At 39.6% G+C, this 27,666-nt stretch overlaps 1 protein-coding gene across 1 annotated transcript; it reads left to right on the top strand.

Moving 5' to 3' along the window:
• Window positions 1-27,560, top strand: LOC129001387 (tribbles homolog 2-like). The gene is made up of 5 exons (XM_054428638.1): window positions 1-111; window positions 1,226-1,604; window positions 8,116-8,405; window positions 24,783-24,974; window positions 25,571-27,560. Exons 2-5 carry the CDS (start codon window positions 1,323-1,325, stop codon window positions 25,812-25,814), a joined length of 1,008 nt encoding a protein of 335 aa, XP_054284613.1. The 5' UTR covers window positions 1-111; window positions 1,226-1,322; the 3' UTR covers window positions 25,815-27,560.
• Window positions 27,561-27,666: the final 106 nt, after the last annotated feature.

Below are 27,666 nucleotides of genomic sequence, written 5' to 3'. Positions count from 1 at the left end.
AAACAGGATGGCGTCTGTGTTGGTTCGGTGTCGTTTGTGTTGAGAGGGCAGGCCCAAGTCAGGCCTATACAGCCGTTCAATCAGGCAGACATCCCTCATCAAAATAACAAGGTATGTAGACTAATCTGTTGTATCTATGCTAAACTTAACAGGTGATTATGTATCGTACGACCTGCTTAACCTCTCACTTTTATGTTAGGTTATCGTTCTTAAAACTTAGAATATTTTAACTCGTATGATGAAACTATTTGAACGGTAACGTAACCTATACCTTTATCATAGACTAACCGAGTACGTTTTATCTATGTCTATATTCTTTACGTACACTAAAATTGTGCGTGACAGTTGGCAGTAAGGGAGTCTTTTGATTTGCAATTTGTTAGGGGTTGTTTCTCCATGTGCTCCCGCTCCGTAGTCCGTGTAACGTATTTTGTATAGCTTGCATTGCATATACACAGTGTTAATACATTATCTTTATCTTAATGAAAATTATGGTTTTAATATTAAGTTGTTAATTAAATTTAAACCTAAGTGATATGTTTTTTTAAAGTGTTCTTCCTCTTCGCCTCAAAAGGCATAACTTGCACATTAATTTCATCACCGTACTACAACCACAACACAACCGTACTACGTTACTACAAAATTCACTAAAACGTGGATCATTCAATTACCAGAATCGTTAACATTTCGTAAGACATTCGCAAGACCGTAACTTAAAGACGTCCCTTTAAAACCGGTACGCTTTCTCAATCGGTGTATAATGGGGTGACGGTTGACTTTAAAAGGGCTGTAGCCAGAGAGGGGTGGGAGGGGATAAAGGCCTCGACCGTTAAACTTGGAGTGCAGTTTATTCAATATTCGAGTTTCATGCTGTGTCGAAATTGGAATTTCGCAGCGTCGGGATGCTTCGTCTGGCCGTATTGATCTTGCATTCGACGCCGGCGCCATCCACCTCCCTTTGTCTAAGCCCTTGCAATCAATTATCGAAATGCACTGCCTATTTGTAGGCCTCCTTTGAAACAAAACTTTCACGACGAAAACTTTGTGTTGTGTGTTGTACGGGTTTACTTTAATTTGAAACTTACCAAAATCCCAAAAATAAAATACCTCAAATTCAAGGAACCTTATCAGTAAGTTAGGCTAGGCAGCATATGTTTGTATTATCAGTCTAGGGTCACCCCTCGCTGCCCAAAGGTCACTCTATGACTCTCACTGATGGTTTCAGATAGCCATTCGACACCAGACAGACTGACAGACTCCATCCCGACTTGGAAGGATACCACCGATAGTGTAGTGACAGTGAGTGTAGTGAAGTGATAGTGATGGAAGTGGAACCAGCCGGTACTGTGATACAAAGGATAACGGAGGATGAACCTCTGGACCTTCAGCCGGACGAACCTCCTCTCAAGAAGGTGTGCACAGGACATCCTGAACAATGTCAACCTGCTTCCTCTCCCTTAGGACTCCCCGGGGACTGTGAGCAGACGAGACTTCCCCTGGCGGCGTCCCTGGTCGCCGATAAGTACCTGATCCTGGACCAGTTAGATGGAAGTTCGTTGTATTCTTGTGTCAACGTCCACACCCAGGAAGATCTAGTCTGTAAGGTAAGACCAACTTTTATGTCTCAAATTATGTAGTCCATAGGTACGGTAATTTTAAAGTAGGCCTAGGACTAATTAATTAATAACAATTTAGCTTGAGGCTATTTTTAGGTTTAAAAATTTACTGAACCCCTTGGATGTTTATCAATTACAATGTTTTAGTGACATCAAGACTTTATAACTTAAGAAACATATCATCCAACATTTCCAAAAGTCTACATTCATTGTTTAGCAATAATTATAATACTGGATTATATTTAATTTCGTTATAAGTCCGCGACGCTACCGGGACTGAGCCACCGACTCACTAAAAAACTTAGCTGTGTGTAGCTTTTATAGTGGTTTAAAAAAAAAATACGTTTAATTTTGTTATAATTAGTCCTAATAAAGGAATTGGGAGATTCCACTTCTGTTTTAATCTCTTAGTAGGCCTATGTACTCTGTTCATAAAATCGCTTTAGGAATGTAATTAAGTAGGCCTAGTTACAGCAGTGGGTTGAAGTCTCTTATCTAACGGACCGGGGTCCTTATAGCCAGCAAGGCTGCTGCATTCATATGCAGATTGTTGCCTTGCTATCCTTGTGGCACTCTCCAAGGCCTTGCTTTATCTAGGTTATTTCACCTCTACAGGTTTATCCTTCTTCCTTCTTTGTCCTTCGTCCTTTACCATATTCATTGCCTATGTTGTCTACCATTGTTTATGACCGATTCAATACTGAGTTGACGATTGTTTGACTGCTTGCTTCACCGCAGTTGTGAAGGTATTGTTGCTGCAGGTAGGACTAGATCCTTGTTGGAATTGAGGTTAACTATACAGTATTAGACAAATAAAGTCACAAACTAATTATGTATTTCAAACTTATCATAAGTAGTTAGCCTATACCATTTGCAAATTTCATCCTGCCATTTCCTTGAGTACAATACTATTTGAGTTTATGAGTAGGGGGGAGACTTTGAAGACATTTTATTTTTTGCTTTGGGGGATCCTTTTTTTATTGTGCCTTATTGCATTAGGCCTATAATTTATGCTAGTAATTTGTTCTAAATTAAGTTGACAAAAGCCCATGGCCTCCTAAATCGAAATGAGATAATTTTTTTGAAAATTGCTCAAATTTTGATTTTGATACCCACACAAAGCTGGCCTGCTCCTTTGTCAGCAACAGTTCCTTCCCCAGACTACAAAGACAAGCGTCCCTTGTTCCCTGTATCTGAGGCAGAAGTTTTTTACTCTTTGTCGTGGGTTCGCGCCAACGTGGGGACAAAGCCAGGAACAGCCAACAGCTGGGACGGCCTTGCAATACGTGGCCTTCCCACCTGGTCGCGCCACCGTCGGTATTTTGACACCTCCACGCCAGGCGCCTGGCTAGCCATGCAGCCCACTTGTCCCGTATGAATATGAAATATACTACACTAACTGTATATGATACGCGTAGAGAGAAATTACAAGGCCAGGTGTAGTGTTTTTCATTTGATTTGCATTCCTGTTCCGTACTTAGATAAATACGACCATGTGTTCAAAGCTTTACATTCTCCGTCTTTGGAGGAGGAACCACATAAGCCAATAATTTGACAGATGGGTAGCTTTTACAAGTTACTCATGAATTTAATTAACTAGGCTAATTATTGTTAAGTTGCACTTCAGAACGAATAGACCCCTCTTTCCCAAATCAGAGCGCCTAACAGCCTGCATTTAACTTTCAATGTTCAGAGTGCTAACATATGTTCTCCTGTGGTGATCTTTCTGGTTCTTTCTAAAATTCAACATAATTTTTCTAGTCTACTAATTAATACTAAATAATTCGATTTTCTTAAAATCTTCTTTTAAGTTTCTTCCATCGCTTCAGTAAAAACTATGAATATGGGCACAATCATGTAAGTGTGTAACAAGCGTTTCATGTAGGTGTGACTTGTACACGTACGTCATCTTAGCTTATACATGTGTAGGAGACATGCCGCGGTGTATTCTTATTTATCACGTGTCTATGTCGTCCCCTTCCTCCTCCCTCTTCTGCCATTGACGTCAACTTGCGGGTCTTGGGCTCTCCCACTCATATTCTTGACATGGGCCTACCGTAATTTCATATCTTTTCATGGTAATTTAAATTACACCATGTTCTTATGTCTGTTTTAACGTAGACTATGTTTTACTACATTTCACTTATTTAACTATTTACTAACGCTGTTAATTATTTTTACGACAATTATATTGTTAAATGACATTTAAGGCTATTTTCTATTCTCGTAATACGTTCAGTTTATTGATAGGATAATCAATTAATTACATCTGATTGTACTCCGATATAAATTGTTAGTATATTGTGTTGAAACCGGCAAATTGATTTTAATTTCAGTTGATAATTACTACGTATAATTTTTGATTAGGCCCATTGCCTTTTATTTGATTTAAATGTTGACCTAAAGTGATAAAACTGTTTCCGCGATGTTGATAGTTATAGCCGGGCATAAAAATCTAATCTTCAACAATTATCGTGCTATTTGAACCGTGATTACCTAATTTCTTTTAGTAGACTAATTGAATTTGTTTTAATAGTAATCTCCTACATTAAACAATATATTGTTGTGTTCATAAAACGTAGTATGGTTGTTTACTTATATTGATAATTTATATTGCCATAAAAATATTTTATCTTTTAATTATTAACTCGAGAGTAGAATAGGTTATTGTACAGTTTTCCTAAAGGGAAACGTATCTAAATTTGCTTAAATTGTTAATCTTTGGGACTCATTATAAGGAAACGGGGTGGGAGCAAAGATCAAAGAACTTTGTAGAAGAACTTATGTAGTTTGGAGTGCTACATGTAGGCCTAATAATAAATAGATCGGTACTGTATGTAAAAACTTGAACGTACAAACACATCTTTGTTATCCTCACCTAGTTACCTAGTAATGCCATTGAACACCTGACGAACTACCCAAACTGCGTTACAGTTACAACGGTAAACACGCGGTTTTGAATACTAAAAAATTTAAACCACACTGCACGTGTTCAAAACAAAGTTAGCGAATCGTTTGCGTAAGTTGATACGCCAAAATAGCTCCCGTGGGGCGGCGTTGCGCGATGACAGCGCTGGTAAATATAACCGACGGGTTTTGCAAACTCCGGCGCTTGGCCTAGTTGCGAATTTAGATGAGCACAATGGCGTGTAGTTCTGCCAATTGACCCGAATAAGGGCTTGGCGAGTAGTTTTGCGAGGCCGGACGAAATTCCTGTTGCAAACTACTATATAAATATCGATCATAAACTCGTTGGTGAGGTGAAGGTTTTAAAACCGTTTTTTTGTTTACGTAAAATATTAATTTAATTGTTGTTATGCAGAAGATTATGTTTAGTTATAAGTTCATATGTATCTATGCAGTTTATTTTTTTGTTAATAAAGCACTTTTTCATTTCATTTCATTCATTTCAAAATATTAATTTAGATTGCTGAAGTGTTGAAAGCACTTCGTGATGACCTAACTTGCAAACAGGAAAACTCCACCACTAAAATATCTCAGCTGATGTTCGGGATGGATTTGAAAGAGGTGTATTTTCCAAACAAAACAAGTAGTTCCTAACATAATTGAACTGCAAAAACAGTGCTCAGTAGCCTACAGCAGAATTCTTCTTCGTATGCCATATTATTGGTAGGAGTTTACGTTTGTTTACATGTTACTTAAAACGTTATAAATTATATTTTTAGTCCATCGAGCCGGATCAAAGAGGAGTCATCGACCTCAGCCTTTCGCGTGTGGAATCATTCCGGGTTTCACAATTCGAAAACGCGTTGCGGTGGCGGATTGAGCCAAACTTTCGTACTTTCACCAGGTCGTTGGCCGGAGAAAGTAGGGTCAGCGACCGCTCCTCGCTGTTCCGTTGGTTCCGGCGTTCCCGTTCCTATCGTGTAGTTTCCCCTTGTTCCGTGTTGCGCCACTCTAACCTAATTTCCATCTTGTCCTCAATGTGGCATTGAGCGTGGCGATGATTTTCTGTGTTCATTATCTGTAGGCCTAAGTGTCGTATAACTTGGAATGTGGCAAGGAAAATGGAGGTAAGCAAGTCACAACTTATTGTATCAGAGACATTCATTGAATATTGTAAGTTTTACGTGAGGATCTTGAGGAGTTCAGGCGGCGTTCACTGTAAAGTGTTTGCCATTTCGTCGGTTTTTAATCTAGTAAAATTGCGTGGATTCGGTATTGTTTCTTTTTACGAAACCTGAAACTGCTGTTCGAAGACACACGAAATAGAATGCAAACCAAGTGAGTCCACTCTCAAACTACCCAAAAAAACCTGGCCCAACATTCTTCAGCTCTGATACGAGGTACGCATCCTTACACGAAGGCTCTTGCCAACAACTCATTTACACTTTGCGTCAAACAGAACATTGACCTAACAGTACTGTATTCCGCCACCACGCGGTACTCAACTGAACGTGAACCCAACAGTATTCAGTCTCGCATTTCGCGACTGGAGGTCACGGACGTGGAACCCCCGCACATCCGTCTCTCTCGCACAATCCGGTCTCCAAGGTCCAGTCTCTACTGGAGTCCTTGTTTTTTATTCCGTCTTTGGTTTTGTTTTCTTTACCAGTACCGGTACTGAAACACTGAAACGATCCCCACCTCTTTCAGTTCCGAAACGATTTCATGATGATTGGTTTTGCCAACAATCACCAAAGAATTATAACTAATTTAAAGCCCACTACTAGTGTAAATCTATTAAAAAATAATGGAGATGTTCTATATCCCTAGCTCAAGTTTTAAGTTAGAGTATATTATAACATGAAATTGATATTTCAAGTTGATGATATTTAATGGAACAACGATGATTACTTTTGGAGTAACGAAGTTTAAAAAAAACCAACAATGTTCAGCTAACGTGTCAAAGTGTTTTTACAATCCATTTACGATCAGATAGAGATAGGGTATTTAGATCTCATGAAACTTCTTCATCTCCTGGAACCTCCTCATGTCCTAGAACGCCACCATCTCCTACAACCTCCTCTCTCCTAAGAACTTCCTCATCTCCTGAAACCTCCTCATGTCCTAGAACGCCACCTTCTCCTACAACCTCCTCTCCTCTAGAACTTCTCATCCCCTGAAACCTCCTCTTGTCCTAGAACGCCACCTTCTCCTACAACCTCCTCTCCTCTAGAACTTCTCATCCCCTGAAACCTCCTCATGTCCTAGAACGCCACCATCTCCCACAACCTCTTCTCTTCTAGAACTTCTCATCTCCTGAAACCTCCTCATGTCCTAGAACGCCACCATCTCCCACAACCTCTTCTCTTCTAGAACTTCTCATCTCCTGGAACCTCCTCATGTCCTAGAACGCCACCATCTCCTACAACCCCATCTCCTCTAGAACTTCCTCATCTCCTGGAACCTCCTCATGTCCTAGAACGCCACCATCTCCTACAACCCCATCTCCTCTAGAACTTCCTCATCTCCTGGAACCTCCTCATGTCCTAGAACGCCACCATCTCCTACAACCCCATCTCCTCTAGAACTTCTCATCTCCTGAAACCTCCTCATGTCCTAGAACGCCACCATCTCCCACAACCTCTTCTCTTCTAGAACTTCTCATCTCCTGAAACCTCCTCATGTCCTAGAACGCCACCATCTCCCACAACCTCTTCTCTTCTAGAACTTCTCATCTCCTGAAACCTCCTCATGTCCTAGAACGCCACCATCTCCCACAACCTCTTCTCTTCTAGAACTTCTCATCTCCTGAAACCTCCTCATGTCCTAGAACGCCACCATCTCCCACAACCTCTTCTCTTCTAGAACTTCTCATCTCCTGAAACCTCCTCATGTCCTAGAACGCCACCATCTCCCACAACCTCTTCTCTTCTAGAACTTCTCATCTCCTGGAACCTCCTCATGTCCTAGAACGCCACCATCTCCTACAACCCCATCTCCTCTAGAACTTCCTCATCTCCTGGAACCTCCTCATGTCCTAGAACGCCACCATCTCCTACAACCTCCTCTCTCCTAAGAACATCCTCATCTCCTGAAACCTCCTCTTGTCCTAGAACGCCACCATCTCCTACAACCTCTTCTCTTCTAGAACTTCTCATCTCCTGGAACCTCCTCATGTCCTAGAACGCCAACATCTCCCACAACCTCTTCTCCTCTAGAACATCTCATCTCATGAAACCTCCTCATGTCCTAGAACGCCACCATCTCCTACAACCTCCTCTCCTCTAGAACTTCCTCATCTCCTGGAACCTCCTCATGTCCTAGAACGCCACCATCTCCTACAACCTCCTCTCCTCTAGAACTTCCTCATCTCCTGGAACCTCCTCATGTCCTAGAACGCCACCATCTCCTACAACCTCCTCTCCTCTAGAACTTCTCATCTCACGGAACCTTTTCCTCTCCTGGGACCTAATCTGCTGCAATAACTTCCACATCTAATAGAGCTGCATCCTCCTAGAACCTCCTCCTCTCCCAGAACCCTCAGTCTTCAACCCTTGACCTCCAGATTATACAGTGTCTGTTGGTCTCGCAGGTGGTCCCTAGGGACTCGACGACTCTGTTGTCGGCCCACTACCGCCTCGACTCTCACCCCCACGTCAACTCCCTCCAGGAGGTGCTGCTGGGTGACAAGCTCATGTACCTGGTGTTCCCGCCGTCCCACGGCGACCTCCACTCCCACGTCAGGCACCGGAAGAGGCTGCGGGAACCGGAGGCGAGACGGTTATTCAAGCAGATGGCGGAGACGGTTAGGGCGTGTCATGACCGGGGCATCGTGCTCAGGGATCTCAAGCTGAGGAAGTTCGTGTTCGCTGACCCTCAGAGGTAAGATTTGATAGTCAACTGTAATGTGCAGATACTGACGTAGACTTTGTAGATTTATCATCTTTATTATTAATTTCAATATAGTTTCATCCAGTATTTTAAAATATCCTTGAAGATTCTGTGAATTTATCTTCACGAAAGCATAAATTTCTACTGAACGTGGTAATAACTGAACATTCGTTGTTGATTTAGTTTCCACGTGTTAAATTCCCATCACGAACGTAAGTGTGCATCTGTTCAAAATCTATCGAATGTCTACTTCAGTATCTGTACTGGTGGAAGTTATGTTTTTGCTTTTGGACAACGATAAAATGACAGTGGCGCCTCAGTAGGCCCTCTAAAATATTAGAAATGTTAGTGCACATACAATGATGCAACTGACAGTTACAATACATTTTCAATATCTGGCAGTGAGATGACCGCCACGTGTATAACTGTCGACCTTGGACCAGGCAAGTAAACATATTGCTACATCCACCAGCTGATTTAACGCCATCGCGTCACTTTTGTCATGCATATTCTCAACTTTTATATTGTATATTCGCAATCGTGACGTGTATGCTTATTCGATGGAACCTAGACATTTTAAAAATACTGAAGATTTTATTATAAGAGGTTTGTGGAAACACGTGTTAAATTATTTCATCTCAATAGTTTAAAACTTGTTTGCATCATTTTAGGCCTACTATACCACATTTACAATTTGTAACTAGGAAGCAAACAGATTTTAATTTCATCCGCCTTTTTCAATATTATTATTATTCATTTAGTTCCAAGACATTTACAAAAGAAGCACCTGACTTTACGCGTCCACGTGATCAATATTATCATACCATTGACTCCGCGTCCCACCCCCACCCCACCTCGGTTGCTTCATCTTGTTATTCTTGGCTGCATAAATACAGTCGGAAAATTCCCTTCTTTATTGTTTTTTCCAACATTACCTAATCAAACGCTAATGTAATAAGTGATGATTCAAAGTATGGATTTCATCAACATATTTTTCCACTTTGTCTCATTGGGAGTTTACAAAGCGTTCAGTGTTTGAGGGTCACTTGATAGTGACTAGGAAAACGGATTTGCCTTCAAAAAGTATGATTCGTAGTAGTAATAGTTTTGTAGCATGACAACATAAGTTTATCGGTATTGTAAGTTTGATTGTCAATTATTTAGTGTTACGTTTTTCACGTTTAAGTATACATTTTACATAGCTTATTTAACACTCTGGCATTAGAAAAGAGTGCTTTTTAAATTTTTTGTTATATTGCAAACCCCCTTTCTTTTCAAAATATTATTTTTTTATAATTGATCTGTAATTAAAAGTAATTTGCCTGTTTTACAAACGATGGTTTATACCATACACACGTGAAATAATTAATAGTAATGTCAGTGTATACGGACCTTCCATAAGATGCAAAATCGACTGCTATTTTGAATTACCCTCGGATATTGTATTTAAATTACCTGTTGTCGTCATCTTGCAGATTAGGACCAATTTAGGCTATAACCTCCACAATATTACATCCCAAAATCAAGCCGCCTGTTGTCGATATGATTTATATCTAGTTTTGAAAATTCTCTATGGTAGACTTACATATGTACGCATGTACCAACGCGAATGGCTCATCGTCGAGATTGTGTGTGGCTGGTAAAATGATCTATTCTCGCCATCTTACATATAGTGTGTAAACCGATCTACTTTACCCCCATGATCTTCTTACCGACATAAAATCACCTGTTATCGACTGTGTGTTGTGTGGGTGGCTACAGACAGCGGCGGCGCGAAGTGGCAACACCGCCTCATCGTTGCTCTTGCCTCACTCAGTGATGAAACCGGAGGCCTAGCGTCATCTTGCACCAAGGTTGGCCGCCACTGCCCTCTGACGAAATGCATCCTAACTATTAATACGGGCAGGCCTACACGCGGTCGGTCGCCACGTGGCGAAGAGTACATCTTGTAAATGGAATTAAGTTTGTCATCTTCCACCTTCTATCTAACAGATTATGAGGGTTCTTTGAGTTTTATGAATATTCCATTTCAGTATACGATGTAATCGCCTTCAAAAAGACCAAACCAACAAGGAAAGCCATAAGAGTCTGTTTGTTTCATTTCGTTGTAAGCTAAAGTTGTTTGTCAGACATTTTTTCAAGACGGATGTTTCGCAAGCGACTGCGTCTTGGACTAATGAGTTGTCTAGGGAGGCAAAACGAGGGATGAGAGTTGATGACCTTGTCACTCGACAGACTACCAAAACCACAGTATGTTGAAACTAGGGTAGTTATGATTGACATTGAAACCATTCTTATCGTAAAATCTACTGATGAAACGTAGTTACACAATGGGTCGTGATAAGAGTGGCTGATGAAACATTCGGTAACATGTCAGGATAGGTCGACTGATAACACATTTAGGCGCATCCGGAGAACATTGAATGAGATGCTTGTTTAATCTTGGTTGAGATTATCTTATCGCTAATTGAACAAATTGGTTCATTAGTTGGTGAATTTGGTTTTTTTTCCAGTACGTGCGTGGTGGTGATTAGCCGGATGGATAATGAATTTTACAATTTTATCGCTTTCATTAGCATTTTATTCTCCTTTAATTTTGTTAATCACTTGCGATAGGTTACATTGTTCGAAGGCCCCGAATCCGGTAATCAAATATCTCAACAATTCTTGTAAAACATCAAAATCACCAAATTGATGATTTATGTGTGATCTACTACTGAAAATGCTCTAGTATCCTCTTAAGTTGCTCTTAAAAGGCTCATCAAGCGTCGCTTACAATTTCCCAAGCCGGAAACTCTTGTAGACCGAACCGTCTCGTCTCACAATCGTTCCACAAAGAACGTCGGACTGGCTACAAAGACGGGTCGTTGGTTAAATTGCCGAGTGAACGACCCCTTGGTATGCCGCGAGGGGCAGAGCCCCCCTCCCACCGCGGTAGACACCGTGGAAGGTCATGGCTGCACGTCCACGAGGAAGGCAAAACGTCTTGAGAATCCTTCAAAATTCCTTCAACTTCGATTTGGGAAAGTCGCCCTATGATTTGCGGCATTTTCCTGTCAGAAATCACGATATTTTATACGAGAATGTTCCTTAAATCCGACCCATAGATACTACATATCACGAAACAGTATACCTTTTAGAAATATCAATGTTCATTCTATTTCTTGCAGAACAAATTAAAGTAAATTATTATAATACTCTGTATATAGGTATATTTAGTCAAAGGTTACACATAATGTGGTATTTTTTATTTGCACTAAAACAGAAGTAGTATGAGAAACTTCAATATTTTGTGAAATACTGTACCGAGTTCGACAGACATTGATTAATAGTTAAAATATAATGAAGTTTAAATATTATAGTAGAGCTTTTCGAAAAATTTGACGGCATTCGACAATTTTATGAGTTCAACCATACGTCCATTTGCTTTTAATCACATTAAACTCTCAAAGTTGCAAACGGGATAATTTATTTCACCCGTCTGATTGGCACTGTAGAAACAGAATCGATATACAGTATTCGATACATTAAACGCTAATGTAATTCCGAACTGTTGCCGAGTTTGCGAAAGAGCGGGGAACAGGTTTATTGCCAAATCGACGAGAGCGGCTCGAAGTTAACTAACGTTTAACACATAGTTACGAAAACATGAATGATGGAGTTACAGACATCTAGTTGGCAACTGCATGCATGACTCATGCGTGCCATCTTGCTCAATATAGCAAACATTGTATTGCCGCATGAACGTTATGTAAATTTGTCTTGTCAGTGAAGCTTTTAATAATGGATTGCTGTATTGTTTTGCATTTTCTATTAATCCATTTTACATTATGTTCAGTGCATTGAAAAAATTTTTATTGTTGCAGAACTTTAAATTAATTGGGGAATTTGCCGAAAACAACTATTTCTGCTATTTAAAAAATAAGGTCTGAAGTCTCATCGTGAAATATTCTTCATCCAAAGAGATTAAGAACCTAAATAATGTTTTTAGATACGATCTTAAAAGTCTGGGGAGCGATCTGGTTTAGAGCGCGGGCTTCAGTACCCGAAGTCCCGGGTTAGAATACCGCACATCGCCAATTGATTTTAGTGATAATGCCGCGACCATCTAGGACTAGCCTGAAGTAATGTGTAAAAACGGCGTTTTGCTTGAACCTAGCGTTCTAGAATGTGAAAGTAAGACCGAAGAGAAGTAGTAAGCACCGAAAGTAAGACCGAAATTAATCTCTTCTACTGTCAATGGCAATCGGAATCACTCATACTTCTTCATGTACGATGATTCGCTGATGCCCTTCTAATCCTTTTGTCAGAATGGAAGGGCCGAACCACAAACTAGCCTTGGTCCTCGACGTTAACCTACCTGTGTGGCCTTGAAATGTGGTCGGTGACGCAAGGCGCGAGACGCCAGATTTGGCAACATGGCGCACCAAGGTGGGCCTCTTACAATGTCAACCTTGGATCGTGTGCCAACGCCGGCCGACATCAGTTTTGACAGAATTATTGTAACTCGTGAATACCGCGATAAAGTACGTGATTTACCTGTGTTGTACATTTTGCTTAACAACCTGGGTACTTTTTTTGTTTTCCCCGCGCAATTATAATTTTGTACGTGTTTTTGTAGGGGACGGTCCAAACCTTGTCTTGGCAAACCTAGTCTGCTGTGGCGTTTGAGTCGCGTATGGCTTAAGTTTTTATCGTGTGAACTGTATGTTAAAAAAAAACTATTATGTCTTTCCAAAGGTTGAGTGTAGTGGGTCCTTGCATGTATTACAAGGTGCATTAAATGACACACAAAATAACACACTGAAAACTATTCCTATTCCACCTCAATTTACGAAGTCGAATAAAAGCATCACCTAAGCGGGGATGCGGAATACTATCCCTCAGAAAACTACCCCCCGGGTGAAACGTGACGTCACAAAATCTGCTAACTATCCAATATGGAAGCCGTGTCCGTGACTGGAATACTACCCCCCCTCCCCCTATACAAATCATGCTATGTAATTTTAATTTTAATTCGAGTAATTCTGTTGGATAATAGAAAAGGCATGTGGTGAATATAAAGCAGATTTTCGAAATGTTACAGCAAGTTTGGTTGGTTAGGTAAGGTTAGATTAGAACTGTTTGACAACTTAATTTGAGTGTCCGTGACTGGAAAACTGCCCCCCGGTCTCTGACGTCTGTATTCATTGATATGACGTAGGAACCTACTTGGGGGGGGGGGGTAGTTTTCCGGGGGGTAGTCTCGCCTAGGTGATGATTTCTTCCTAGGCCTATCTAAAAGAGAACGCAAGATTCTTCAAATTCTGCATTGATTGCAGAAAATTGACTAATCGCTAATCACTCGACGAGAAGACCTCTACGCTTACTCATAGATGATTGTAGAATCTAGGAAAGTAGAATGAATGAATTGCTATCAGTGTCGGGTCGAGTATGTTTCGCAAGTGCTTGCGTATCTACACGCGCGGTCGACTATCATCAGACTGTAGAGTGTAGACTGTCGACTGCGCAACGCTACTTTACTTATCTCCAAGCTGCTTAGTGCTTACTTCAGGTTATCACTTTACACGTGTTGACAGATAAGTAGATAATTACATAACTTATTGCATAACTTGTCTTCTGCAAATTAAGTTTGCCAATATTTGACGTAATATTGAATTTGAGTAAATAACTTACGTTATTTGTATATCAGTGGATAACAAAATATGTTTCAAACTTATAGTACCTTTTTCCGGAATGAATACGACTACGTGTTTAATTTGTTTGCAACAATACGTCTTTGAAGTTTTAGGTTATGGCTCGGTTCTAACCTGAAATTCTAAACAGTTTGTAGATAACAATATTCCGAAAACGGTGATTAATTTGATGTCGATCAAAGTTCAATGTATGTATGATTAATGTATTTTCTCGTCTATATTTGGTCAAGGACTCCAAAGTCATCCATGTTTGATTTGCGCATTCGCAAACAATCGCTTATTCACACAGGAAATCATTAATACTGTAGTTAATTAAAATACTGATTAGCCATCCCTAACGCTAAATTTGGCGACCGGAAATCCTCAAGACTTCCGGTTGTATTTTTGCGCGGGAGTTCGCAGCTGGGATCGACATGTTTGTCATTTCCTCCGAGAATAACCTCGGAGTGGGCGAGAATGACGCTGGAGATTCTCAAGATTCGCCAACACTGCCAATTATTACTTCCACCGTACTTAAAAACAAGTATTTTCTAATGTTGGTCGGTGTTTCTTTTGGATACTGATGGAAAACACAGATATTGCCACTCACTTTTACAAACCAGTTTTCCCCGTGGCCTGCTTTAGTGTATCAAAGAGCAGAAAAACATGTTATTCACCATGAGACAAAGCAAGACTGATCAGGAATCACTTGTATCGTTGTAACCCAAGCTAAGGTCGCGTTGAGCAAGAGGCAAGTGGCGAAGACGATGCGAAGGTTTTGCTCTTGATAGTTTGCCTTGGCCTCTTTAGCTTACTCGCGAATGCGTTCAGTATTGTACAATATGTCTTGGACAGATGCAACTGGTTTAGTAATGATTTTTAAGCCTTTGTAAGACTATTGGCTGATTTGGAAATATATTGTTTGTGATTTATTGTACAGTAGTCAGTTAGGAAGAAGTAGAACACCAAAAGTGTAATCCTAGATCATTAGGAAATCCAAACCTTTTCAGAATCGCCTGGTACTTTGCTTGATACTTGCTGCTTTCAAGATGAGATGCGGGATAGTATAAGTCAACTGTTATTCCTTGAGGATGGTAATTGTGCCGGTACCTATTGTGAAATTGGTATGAATGGGAATAAAAGTAACAAACAAATTGTTACAGGTGCCAACTTGTTACAATTTTTGCCTCAAATGTCGATTCCTGCCTTGAAATAACATAGTCGAGACAGTGGAAAGAGTCCACTTTACTTTGCTTTATTTTTCATTTACCTTGTGGGTAATAAATGAACAAGATTAAGGGGAATAATAATTTGTATTACAAATCAACTCTTCCCAAACCGACCTCATTCCGCGACCTGCGGATTGCGATCGTCGCACGATTGGGCAAGTAGGAAAGTCCAGTTTGCTCTCTAACCATAATAAAAGAGCCCATTGACACTTCGTTTCATCACTGTTCGGTTGGTATTACTTCAACAGTGTATGGTTGGTATTACTGTAATTAGGTGTCAGCAACACAGCTGTTTGCGTCACTTCTGGACATTTCTAATAACCTCGTCGATCGCTGTTGCAACCCAGTCGCTCTTGCCAATCAAATCAGATGTGTTTGAATCAAATTAGTTCTTGCGTGCATTTGAATCAAATCATATTTTGTACGGTGTACGGTATACAAATGTATTTTTATACGGGAAAAAATACGAAGTTAAACCCTTATTTTTCGCTTTTTGTACCTCATCCCTGATAAAATCAGTTTTTCATAAGTTGACTAGTTCCAAGAAACGTTTAAAATACACGTCCTATTTAAGCATTTATCAGAGTTTCTTATTTAATATGTTAACTATATCGCATAGTACATTTGACATTTGTTTACCAATTATAAAAAAAAATTCTCTAAGAATGTTTCCTCACTCAATGCCTGATGTTGTATTTCAGAAGGTTTTGACAAACCGTCAAAATAGCATGTTTATTCCATTTTAATAGGCTAATAAAATAACCCATCGAAACCCTTCTACAATGATAAAATTCGCATTTGAATTGTTTAAGCGTTATCAACTCTATCTGCAGTTGTAATTTGCGGAATTTCGAGTACACAGTAAAGTATTCTATAAATATGTGGTCGGTGAGTGAGTTTCCCAATAATTCGCGCGAAGACTAGGGAATCCATAGCAGTAATCCCTTAAAACATTTGGAAGATTATATAGTGTCGAGGAGGAAGAAGTCACATGTTTGCTCTCATCGAGGTAGTGCCTTTGTATGCAGCAACTTCTTTGTCCAAGAGCGGGTCCTGCGCGGTTGGCGGGTGTTGTGGCGTTCTGGCGGGAGACGGCAGGTGATCTGTCAGCTGTTGGATCACCTGGCCTCCTCTTCCGGCTTAGCCCAACATTCCAGTACGACAAGCCTACCTGCCCGGGTCCAGCCGCCAGCCCGGCAGATGTAGCAGAGGCCGCTGCAACGTGAAAGCAAAACTCCCCAAGAGTCTAGTGTTTCTAAAAACAACCGACTCGTGCTGAACCACACAATACGGTTTTATGTGGATGTTTTCAAATATATTGCATACTGGTCTCCTTTATGTGCTGGTACCTAACGTTTCTAAAAACGTGGTTCAGTGCCACACCTTCCAGCAAGACGTGAACAATATTGTTGGCGAAAGAGAAACCCTATTGGATGAGTCCCATTATTATGCCTTATGCTTTGCCTTTGACTCTAAATGATAAATTATATGCTCAGGTTTGTAGACACAATTGCGCACTTTTCTAATAGCATAGATAAAACATACTGTTTAGTCTATGCTGATAGCTACGCCTATCTAGGACTTACTTTCAAAGCAGATTTAATAAGAGTTAAAGTATTCTCCACTCACTTCCAAACCTAAGAAGATTTCAGTTGTGTTGAATAGTAAAAGGTAATCAATGGAGGTACCTCCTTGGGTAAACATTACACCCTACATTCCCAGACTCACCTCTAGTACCGCGCGTATGGAGCCGTTACCCAGATGCGGCAGATAGTCCGGGGAAAGCAGAAAGCAGTTACTCTGGCCTACAAGCAGTCTGGGTCGTTCACCCACACCTAACATCCGGATTCCTGACCGGACACTATAGCAGTGCTGAGTGCTGACGACGCCGCCCGAGTTCCGGGTGACCCGGGGTTCTGTGCTCGCACACAGGACGATAAAGAGTCGAGGAAATGATAATGTCCAGAGATCTCCAATGGCTGCTATATGATTGTGACTAATTTTAACCGCGGCCAAATTACAATGTCACAATTATTTCGTATTTCGTATACAGATTTAGGTGTTATTTCTTAATTCGCAACAGGCTTTAAATGATAATTCGTTAGTTTAATGTTAAACCTTTTTGTAAATAATTGTGCGTATCGGAATGTAAATAACATAATGTACATTAATAACACAGCAACTTATGTACGTTAAACCACAGAAAACATACTACTGTACTATAACCGTTATAGTAGTATGTTTTCTGTGGTTAAACAGATAAAAAATTGTATGGCATTCGTTTATTTTTTCATACAGTAGTACTGTTGTTGATTAGTCATAATCCCGCGTAAAATTAAGCGTCTAATTCTGAAAACCTTGATTTGCTAAATGTTACATGTACGTGTGACAAAATATAATCATTGTTGGTAATATTTTGTTAGCCTACTTGTTTAAACTTAAAGTGTCCATGTTCTAATTGAAAGTAAAATGAAAACGGTCGATTCTGGATATGTTGCTCTTGTAATTTGGCTTTTTTGAGTCAATGATGCACGTGACCACACAAAGAAATAAATCTTGAGTATATAATTCTGAGTCAATGGCATGGAACTTTGTCTTCAAAAATAAAAATAAATCGGAGTTTGGACTGTTTTCCAAAAAATAACGTAGGCCAAATAAAGAAAATCAAACAAAAGTTCTCTAGAATAATGTGTTTTTACAATCCGATAGCCTTTAATTAGGACAGCCGTTATAAATAGTAATGCGTTGCAACGTTGAATGTTCACTATGTGAGATGCGAAGAGGTCAAGTGGTAGAGGTGGGCAGGCCTACAGGTCGGTCTAGTTTGATGCGTTGCTCAAGAAACTGTCCTAACCGACTGTCGCAACTCGCAACCTAGTGCTTGTGAAACTGTTGCTTCCACTCCGTCCGTGTCACTGATCGGGATATCCTCATACAGCGCAGATACACTCGCCACTCACCTCTCTCCCACTCGCACACACGTTATGAGTAGAGATATGGGAGTGTAACGCCTAGGAAGAATCGATAATACGCCAATCGAGAAACTGTATACGATCTTTAGCCATAGATGAAGTAATTAATACTATTTCACCCTACGCTTTAGCGAACTAAGATTTGCAAAAAGTAAAAAAGTAATATGTTTTTCCTGTTTTTGCTTAGGGCTGCCATAGTTCGAAAAACACACGACACACACATTTAGAAGGTCAGAAGGAGTTAGTTCTAATGTGGAACTAACTAGTAAAGAGTATATACCTCGCAAAATCGCCAACTTATGGCGAATTCTTAAAAGAATCTGGGAATACAATATCTTGTCAAAAATGTTGGACAACATATTTTTTCTATGTAGTCTCATTGTCATTAATGTTTATTTTGATCACTCATTTTAAATTCAACTTTCATACACTTACTACGAACTGGGCGAAGTGATACTTTCAAAATTTGCTATTGAATGACTAAACTTAGGCTAGGCGCACACGAGCGATTATTTTGAGGCGACTATTTCATCGGCCAATCTATGCATCATGTATTTGAATGGAAGGCGAGGCGATTGTCGCCCGAAAATCTGTAACGTACAGATTGTTATCAGTCCGCGCACACGGTCGACTAAATCGGCCAGTCGCTTGTTGTTCTCCACAGGAGTCAGTGAACTTCAGTGTGATTTGTGTTGTTTTCTTTGCTAAAAAAGGCCACAGCTGTTATAATAAAAACTGAAACTTTCAACAGACATTCTATAAGAATCTATAGTAATTAAAGGACATTTACTGTCATCACGTAAAGTGTATAGTTTATAAAACTGTCGATTTAAATGTCCCTGACTTACTATCGGATGGACCCAATATTTAAGTTTTCTTCTTTTTTTTCTTTGATCTAATTAGAAGAGCACAAACACAGGTTAATTCAACAAAGTCCATTTTAGGATAGCTAAAAGCACTAAAAAAATCCATTTCTCGACTAAAAAATCGCCACGTGTGCGCCTAGACATAAATCAAGGGCGATTTATTTTTGACCGATTTTTTAATCAGCCGATCGAAAAATCGACCGTGTGCGCCAGGCCTAGTGACCTATCCTCAACTACATCTACGCAAACACTACTTAAAGTGACTTTAAATTGACCTATTCATACCCATAAACACTTTGCGCCTAGTCATATCTGGAACCGTTATATTTGAATAAAGCTGATGAAACGTATGTTTTGCAACGTACAGCCGGAGCCGGAGTGGTTACGAGAGGTGCTTGCCAAAGAAGGAGTTCTGTTGCCGCATACCTTGGTCCGGTCCGTACGTTGCTCTGGGTTAAATAACACCGACCAGACTACTCCGCCTTGCGACAATAGATTCTAAACATCAATATGCAGCTGGAGCACTAGAGCAGGTTGCGATGCTTGCAACACCTGATAATCTATTGGAGTAAAGATTGAAGACGTATAAACTGTCAACGTAATCCTTCATATTATTGTGTATGGAAATCTTTGCAAATCTATTAGAGCATGCGAACTGAATATCAAACTGAAGACTCAAATATCAGATTGCATTCACTCGGCGAATTTTTATCCAGCCGCTGAGTGAGTTCCTACAGCTCCGTGTTCTGTGAAATTTGATCATCAACTCGCCATATATTCATCTGCATTGTTCTACAGCTTGCGATATATTGCCATCATCTGCAGAATCTGATCCCGGAATGCTGTTTTCAAAATGCTATTGTTCGTATGATGAGAACCCGTTGTTGCATCGGATAGACTAAGTTCTCACAATGGTTCAATGTTGACGTCATCGAGAGGGGATCGAATTTCAAACTGACGATAACGAGTGTAACATTTTTCTTAAGGAAAGTTTTGTGAGTTTCGCTTACTAGGTACTGTAAACAAAAGTAGCCTATTTCACTTGTCAATAAACAACTAGGCTAGGCTGTCGTCGATGGACTTGAAGCTAGGCTGTCGTGTATGGACTTGAATTGTTTGTAAACAGTAACTAATGTATTCTATTCTTAATTTCGAAATTCATTGATTTATTTTTTAATAACTCCGTGACCGAGAAACAGACGATATCCTTTCTAGACCGAGCAATCACTCAAAGACCTTTCTCTCTCGCCTACGCTTTCTTCTCTCAGCTGTCTCACGCAAGACTCGATTTCTCTCGTTCATTTCTACATCACTGCTTGAAAATATACGGCAGAACCGAAGCCTAATGTGGAATGCCTTTCTAGGAATTTCACATCGCACCACATGTGCATCATAGACCAGGTATCGTTTCTACCAAGACACACGTGCTAAACACGCGTTCTACAATTTTGATTTGCGCAAGAATCATCTTGCTGGGTGAAGGTAAAGGAATGTTTGAAGGTGAAGGCGAGACTTCCTGCACGAGTGCTTTGTTCTCGACCCCGATTGGAATTCAATACGATTTGTGTTTCCGGCCGCATCTCATTTTGCTAATAAGATGGTCTCTTTGTTCAAACCTTCTCTTCTCTGGGCTTTGTCGTCTGGCACACTCTGTTTGTAATTTATAATACGTCAGGGAACGGCGGACCATTGTCTTGGAGAAAATTTGTGTCTTGATTAATTCGGTTGCCAGTCTAGTTTATAAAAACGTGGTAATATAAATTAATGGTGGATTGTTAAAGATTTACGGTAATTTGTTTTAGTTGATTAGAATGGTGATGAATGTCAAATGAATGAGGGAACCTTGAGGTTTAGCATTTTTGGCATTTGTTCTGGAGAAGCTTGACCCAGCTTCACTTACAATTTTCAAAACTTTTCAACTTAGGGTGAAATTGATTTGTGAACATATTTGTAGTCTTTTCTTACGGCATGTAATTTTAGTTACTTCTTGCGGACTTCTAGATATAGTTTGCTGGTGTGTTCATATGTATTGTACAGACATTATCTTATACACGGTTACACGTTGAAGCCCTTTTCCAGAAGTGTAGAGGTTACTGGTTGGTTACATGCTTTAGACGCAATCCCTTACATCACGCCCTGTTGGCTACTATTGCCAACTGAACAAGAGAAATGCGGAACCCAGGGTTGCACTGGCTGAGCTTGCTCTGCTAGGTTGCCTCAACTGACTTTCACAGTTTACGGATGCTTCCCTACTTTCCCCGGTCATTCACCCACGCCGCCGTGGACTTTCTTTGCGCAAATTTCTCGTCACAACTTGCAACACCAGGAAGCGATCGGAGCAGGAACTGCAATTCTGAGACAGATCTTTATGTAATGTGGTAAGGAAAGTTATGAGATTCATCTGCATTCTGACGCCGTCCTTAGGAGTTTTCTCTTGGATTTGCTTGTTGTAGTTTTCTTTTTTAAGTTACCTCTTCTTAAGGTGTTACAATTTCAAAACTGTATACTCACAATTAACTAAATGTTCAAGTAAATATAAACAATTTCTTGTGACAGTTATTTTGTAATATTAAAATAAGACCGAATTACACAATAACTCCTACCCACCCGTCGTTTTGAAAGTGTTGCATTGTTCTCAGTTGGGTCCAAACTATTTAGACTTGTGCCAAAATACCATTGCCAGCAGTTTTGTAATTCTTTAACATGCGGGTTTTATTTTCTTGTTTTCCTCACGCTATTTCACCTTCGCATTTTATCTCGCAAATAGAGTCTTGTGTAATTCATTAGTACAGTGAATGCTTGAACAAAGGACAACTAGTGAATTAGTTCTCTCGTCATTATTACAGTATTATTTCGATACAAAATCTTGTTCATCTTTCAAAACGCTGATTAAGACACGAGTACTGAGCAATCCCTTGTGTTATCAGCTGCGGCTACTGTCGAAAGTGATAGTGAACCCGCGGCCGCGTGGATACACAGTCCACCCTTACACAACGACGGGGTTATCGTATTTCTCCGTAGTCGCTCGGCCACATTCGAAAAACAATTTTTTGTCGTGGAACCTTCGCTCATCTTTATGTAAGACACTCGCTAGGAGCGTGAACGTATATCCTTGTTCTCAAGTTGGGTAATTTGTTTCCCGATGTATCCAATAATCGACGAACTATAGTTTTTGTTCACAAACAGACCGATTTCGCAAGACGGATTTATGTTGTTACATCAATCCGAGATACTCGAGTCTTGATGGGTTCTCGAAATGAACATCGTTACAGCTTATCAGTAGATATCTATTGCTTCTTGCTTACAGTTGTGAAATAACAGATATCTCGACACAACCTTTTGATAATTAGACCTTCTGATACAGCGGAGCGGTTATGAAATTTTATCTTTAGTTTCAAAAGTGTGTGACGATTGAAAATCCTGTGGTAGTTTGTGAACCAATATATTTTATATATCACAGTACATATTACGAGTAAGTAAAATTTTGTTGATCTACGCCACGCAAAAAATATTAAATTAGTAGGGCTCTTATGAAATCTATTGAACGGTTTATCCAACTAAAGTTACGTTTCGCCAACACCAGGTTTCGCCAAGTAGTTACGTTTCAACGAGAGAAAATGCAGAATCGCCTCTTGATTTTATGGGTTTAGTTCAGTTCAGATACGGAAGAAATGCGTCAAAGAAGAGAGGGAAGTCGAAGAAGAGAGCTTGAACTTGGCGGTAGGCCGGTGGCCTAGGTTAGTGACCGCTCTCTGACGCAACTAGCGCTCCAAGCGGCTGCCAGACGCAGCTCTCTTTCTCCTCTGACGTAAACACTTGTATGGAGTAAGACGATCGGCCTAACCAGTGCACTGAAATTCATTTGCTCGATCCGATACTCGATACCGGCTCGTGTTGTAACTTATTTTGACCGAGTTTCGAAACTGTCTTGTGTCATTGTTTCATTCCTCAGAGCAACCTGTTATGGCCAAGACCCGTCGCTCCTTTTTTGTTCGGTTGCAAGACGGATCGTCGCCTTGTGAGGCTCGTTATGCTAAGTTTACTGTTATAGTGCGTTAATTAAATGCACTACGTATTCATTTTATCACACATCATTAAAGGTTTCTGGAAATCCTATCCGATTCTGTGTTCGAACTTTTCAAATCGTCCGACCTTTGCCCAAGGACTTCTCATGGCCCACTCGGTTTTACTGTCACCCACTAATGGCATGACCGGTGACCTTGGCTGCGAGCCGTGTAGGAGAGGCTGAAGGATGAAGGCTAGACAGTGGCGCGCCCTCTGCGTGATAGGCCACTGGCCGCTCAGTCATTAACCATCTGAGTTATTATCAGTTGGTACACCTGATATTGGGAAACAATGTGCGATGTTGTCACACTTGTAAACGCAACAATGGAGTAAGCACATTGTTCCCTAGCTCATCTGATGGACGGAGTTTCTGTTATTAATAGGAATAGGTCGTGCAAAGTGATTCTCGAGTGTGTTGGAATATTCTGACAGGCAAGATCTCTACTTTCTTGGGTTGGTTCTCTGAGTCAATTGTAGAATGTCACACTGTAAAACTAATTATGGAAACCGACTAATGTTGGAAAACACTATACTATACATGACATAGAACCCTCACTTGAAATTCTAATTGGCATGTTCCCTAAGAAGCAGATAAATAAAAATGGTCACGTTATTCCATCATATTTAGAAAGACAGGCGTGGAGCTATTATAGGCGGGGTTGGTCGGAGGAGTCTGCTCACAGTAAGGACCTCACAGGCTACAGGTGCGTGACGTAATCACCTATATCGGGCAGTGCAGCTCCTTTCTCTCTTACGTGATTAACTCTGTCACATATGCATGCCAAATGTCAAATCCCTCTGACGAAATCCTTGGGTAACTCGCCCCGGCTCCAGGCAGTTGACGCAACTTTGAACTGTACCGGTGTAGGGTTACGGCCGCGGTTAGGTTCAAACTCGCATCCACACTATCGGGAATTGCGACAGCTTTGCGTAACGTGGACAAGTGTATTTTAGTGTTATAGAATATGTGAATTCCCCGCTTATCAACATTAATTGTTTGCGTTATGCAATCATCAGCTGAACCACTTATTGTATTACGTATTTCGAAATAATTATCTCAACTATGAATGTACGATTGCCCAACTTGTAAATTTGATATCAATTAGTTTGGAAATCTTTCTATGGACAGATTTTAATCGCTGGAACAGCTTTTGGAACACGATATCATCAATAACTTTGATGATCAATAGTTTGCAATGAAGTGCTTGGTTTTCTTTCATAGATATAACGTGATGGCCCTGTTCAAAGAATTCAGTTTGAATCAAATGCACGTCTTTTCACTTGCTCTCACCATAGATGAGGAGCCATCCGTGAGTGATGAAATCTTTAATTTAATCCGATCATTAACTGGATATCTACTAAGTAGTTTCATCACTCATTCATCTCCAATATTCTATAAGCTTGTTTGTTCTTTGTTTACCCGTTTAAGAAATAAGAGGTCAACTATTTACCATAATTGCGTACTGAGAAAACCCTTCAGAGTGTTTCTAAACTAATTTAAAATTTGGCTATCTTTAAAATAAAAATTGTAGTTTTCTACAAATCACTTGTTTGTTTACAGGACGGAGTTGAAGCTAGAGACGTTAGAGGATGCAGTGGTCCTGGAAGATCCGGAGGATGATATCCTGCAGGACAAGCGAGGGTGTCCAGCTTACGTCAGTCCAGAGATTCTTCGGAGTCATGCTAGGTACTCCGGGAAAGCCGCTGACATGTGGAGTCTGGGGGTCATTCTGTACACCATGTTGGTGGGAAGGTGTGTATGATGTTCCATTGGAAAGAGATTGAACCAGACATTTGATTCCCTTGTCAAAGCTGTAGCCAGATTTATATTATAAAGGAAGGTAGTTGAATTGAGCTGCTAACAATGTGTTATTATATTTTAAAACAAAACCAAAATATTTTATTGATAATTCCCTACTACAAATCAATTAATACTGGTAAGACAAATTATATATATATAATAATAAAATAAAGGCTCAATAGAGCAGTGGGGGAATTGCGGGGCTTCAAACTAAATGCTTCGAATTTTGCGTCACGTTCCTCGAAGCCTAAGCGAAACTGCTCGAATGATGGAAAGCTGGCTTTGGATCCTTAACCATCCAATAATTTGGGAGTATGGTTTTCTCCATTTTACAGCCAGGGCCGCGCATGTTCTCCTCTGAAACATTTCATATTCTTTGTGGGGGACTCCCCATAGAACATGTTCATTTGTACAGCCAAGTCCTCTCTGTTTATTTTAATCTTTTAAACGTTGTGGCCGAATCAAACAAAATCATATTTAGGCCCTAATTTAACTTATTTTTGATGCAATTAGTGAAGACTCGTTATAACCTAACCGTCTGTTTCCAGGTATCCCTTCAATGACATAGAGCACGCCAGTCTGTTTGCCAAGATCAGCCGAGGACATTTTATCGTTCCCGAGAGTCTGTCGTCCCGATCCAAGTGTCTGATCCGCAGCCTCCTGCGACGGGAACCCTCAGAGCGACTGACCGCAGATGACGTCCTTATCCACCCCTGGTTGACGAGGGAAGAACGTTACGCCCCCTCCAACCACCATCAGGACCAACTTGTTCCAGACTGTGTTCCTCTTTAACTTACAAACTTTATTTTCAATTAGGACTTTTAAAATAATTGTTCCTTTAAGCACCTGAGTATTTAATTTGACCTTTGGTGTGTGCGTGTCTAAATTATTCGGCATAATATATTATTATGCTTGTAAAAAATTAGGTCTTTTGTGTAAGTTCAGTGCCAATCGAGAAGTGCAGATGGGAGCTGATCTCTAATAGGATAAAGCATTAAGTTTGTTTGGTACTTTCTATGGGGTACACGAAGTTAAGTCATATTATAAGGCCAGTACTAACATAGTAAGGGTCACACTATGTCATAGTGGTTAAGAAAATTTTTCACGTAAAGTGTAACAAATGAATCAATGTATTCCAGGCCTCGATTTGTATAAGAAGTATCAATAATTTTGTTGTGTTCCAAAAAAGTGTTTTCTTTGTGAATCTTATGATTTATTACTATTACGGTATATTTTGATTTATTATCAATACAGCCTTTGTTACTTTAAAGAACCGCCTAGCATTTGTACATAAGTTAAGTTGATGGTCACCTTTTACATGTACCATTTAAAACAAAGTTCTTGAAGTTTACTATTGCGATTTAGGTTTTGAAACTTTAATTATATTGATTGGTAAAGCACTGACACAAAAGATCCGAGCTATTAAGATCTCAGGAACCGTTTGAAGTGGCTCTAATGAGTAACTCCAGTCAGCATCAGTGGCATTTAGATATATAGTTAAGTTATTGAATGATTTCAGGGTACGTTGAACATTGATTGGCAACACATGGCATTGGCAGAAATCATTGTTACTGTACAAATCTAACATCAATGTGATAAGCTATGTGTTAAAGAAATGTCTACTACTATTGTTGTTGTGAATTAACATTGTAATGTTATAGAATTATTTGAGTGACCTATTTGTTTTGAATTTATTTTGGAAGTGTTATTTAGTTTGAATCTGTATTGAGTAATGACTAAAGCTCAAATATTTCAATGTAAAAAGCTTGTATAGTAGCAAATTTCTATCACAAATTTCAGTTTATAGCTTTGAATTTATAGGTGAGCACTATTTTAGGAAAATTGTTTAGACCAATTTGTATTCCAATTTTGTTAAATAGTTAAATAATTAATCTGTAATTTGAAACATAGATACTTTAGCTAAATGTAGCAAAATAGTTTATACATAAACTTGAACTCTTTAGTGCCAAATTATGTGAATATTGTTTCATTTTGTATTAACAAAAATATTTTAAAACTTTTTTCCAGATTATAAAAATTTAAAAAACCTTAGGCCTTAATTAAATTTTCAATGTGAGGCATCCACCAATTTATTTGCATCAATCTTTTACATTTTTGTGCCAGCAAGTGCCATGAGTTTTTTTTTTAGCTCATTTTAAGGCCTTTCAAAAAATAATTAATGAAGGTGGAAAATGCTTTAATTGTAAACCTTTAAATCAACATTAACACAAACATATAGCAGTATTCAACTATGACACTGGTTGTCTTTACATCTGAAAGTGTTAATTTAATTTCCAAATTAGAAAAGAACTAGTGTAATAAGGATTCACTCCACATATCCAACTTGAATGTGATCATCTGTAAGTGGTCAGGCCTGTATAAGACTGAGCTGAAGCCCAGGTCGTTGGAATTATATCACTTCAGCCTATGACTGATTGTAAATAGTCGCTTGTCTATCATGTATTTGTAAATATTCTGTGTACATTCTGTTGCCTAGGTACTACTTAGATTGTCAAATATAAAATAGTACTTATAAAATGTCGTTTTTACTTTACCTTCATCTCTTCCTGTGATTTGAGTCCAAAGTTCTTAAAGTCAAAACTAATTATTCTTTTCCAATTCAAATTCTTCGTGTTATTAGACT

The sequence above is a fragment of the Macrosteles quadrilineatus genome, unplaced genomic scaffold (genome assembly GCF_028750875.1).
Source record: "Macrosteles quadrilineatus isolate MER2022 unplaced genomic scaffold, UCM_ALF_1.0 Scaffold_8__2_contigs__length_117827958, whole genome shotgun sequence".
Classification (NCBI taxonomy): domain Eukaryota; kingdom Metazoa; phylum Arthropoda; class Insecta; order Hemiptera; family Cicadellidae; genus Macrosteles; species Macrosteles quadrilineatus.
Note: the sequence above shows the minus strand (reverse complement) of the source record. Positions and strands in the feature narration are given on the sequence as shown.

What these genes read in the sequence shown, in the direction of transcription:
- LOC129001387 (XM_054428638.1), top strand. Translation starts at nt 1,323, where the DNA reads ATGGAAGTGGAACCAGCCGGTACTGTGATACAAAGGATAACGGAGGAT. An exon ending in AGGAAGATCTAGTCTGTAAG is followed by an intron (nt 1,605 to 8,115) that starts GTAAGACCAACT and finishes TTGGTCTCGCAG; the next exon opens with GTGGTCCCTAGGGACTCGAC. An exon ending in GTGTTCGCTGACCCTCAGAG is followed by an intron (nt 8,406 to 24,782) that starts GTAAGATTTGAT and finishes GTTTGTTTACAG; the next exon opens with GACGGAGTTGAAGCTAGAGA.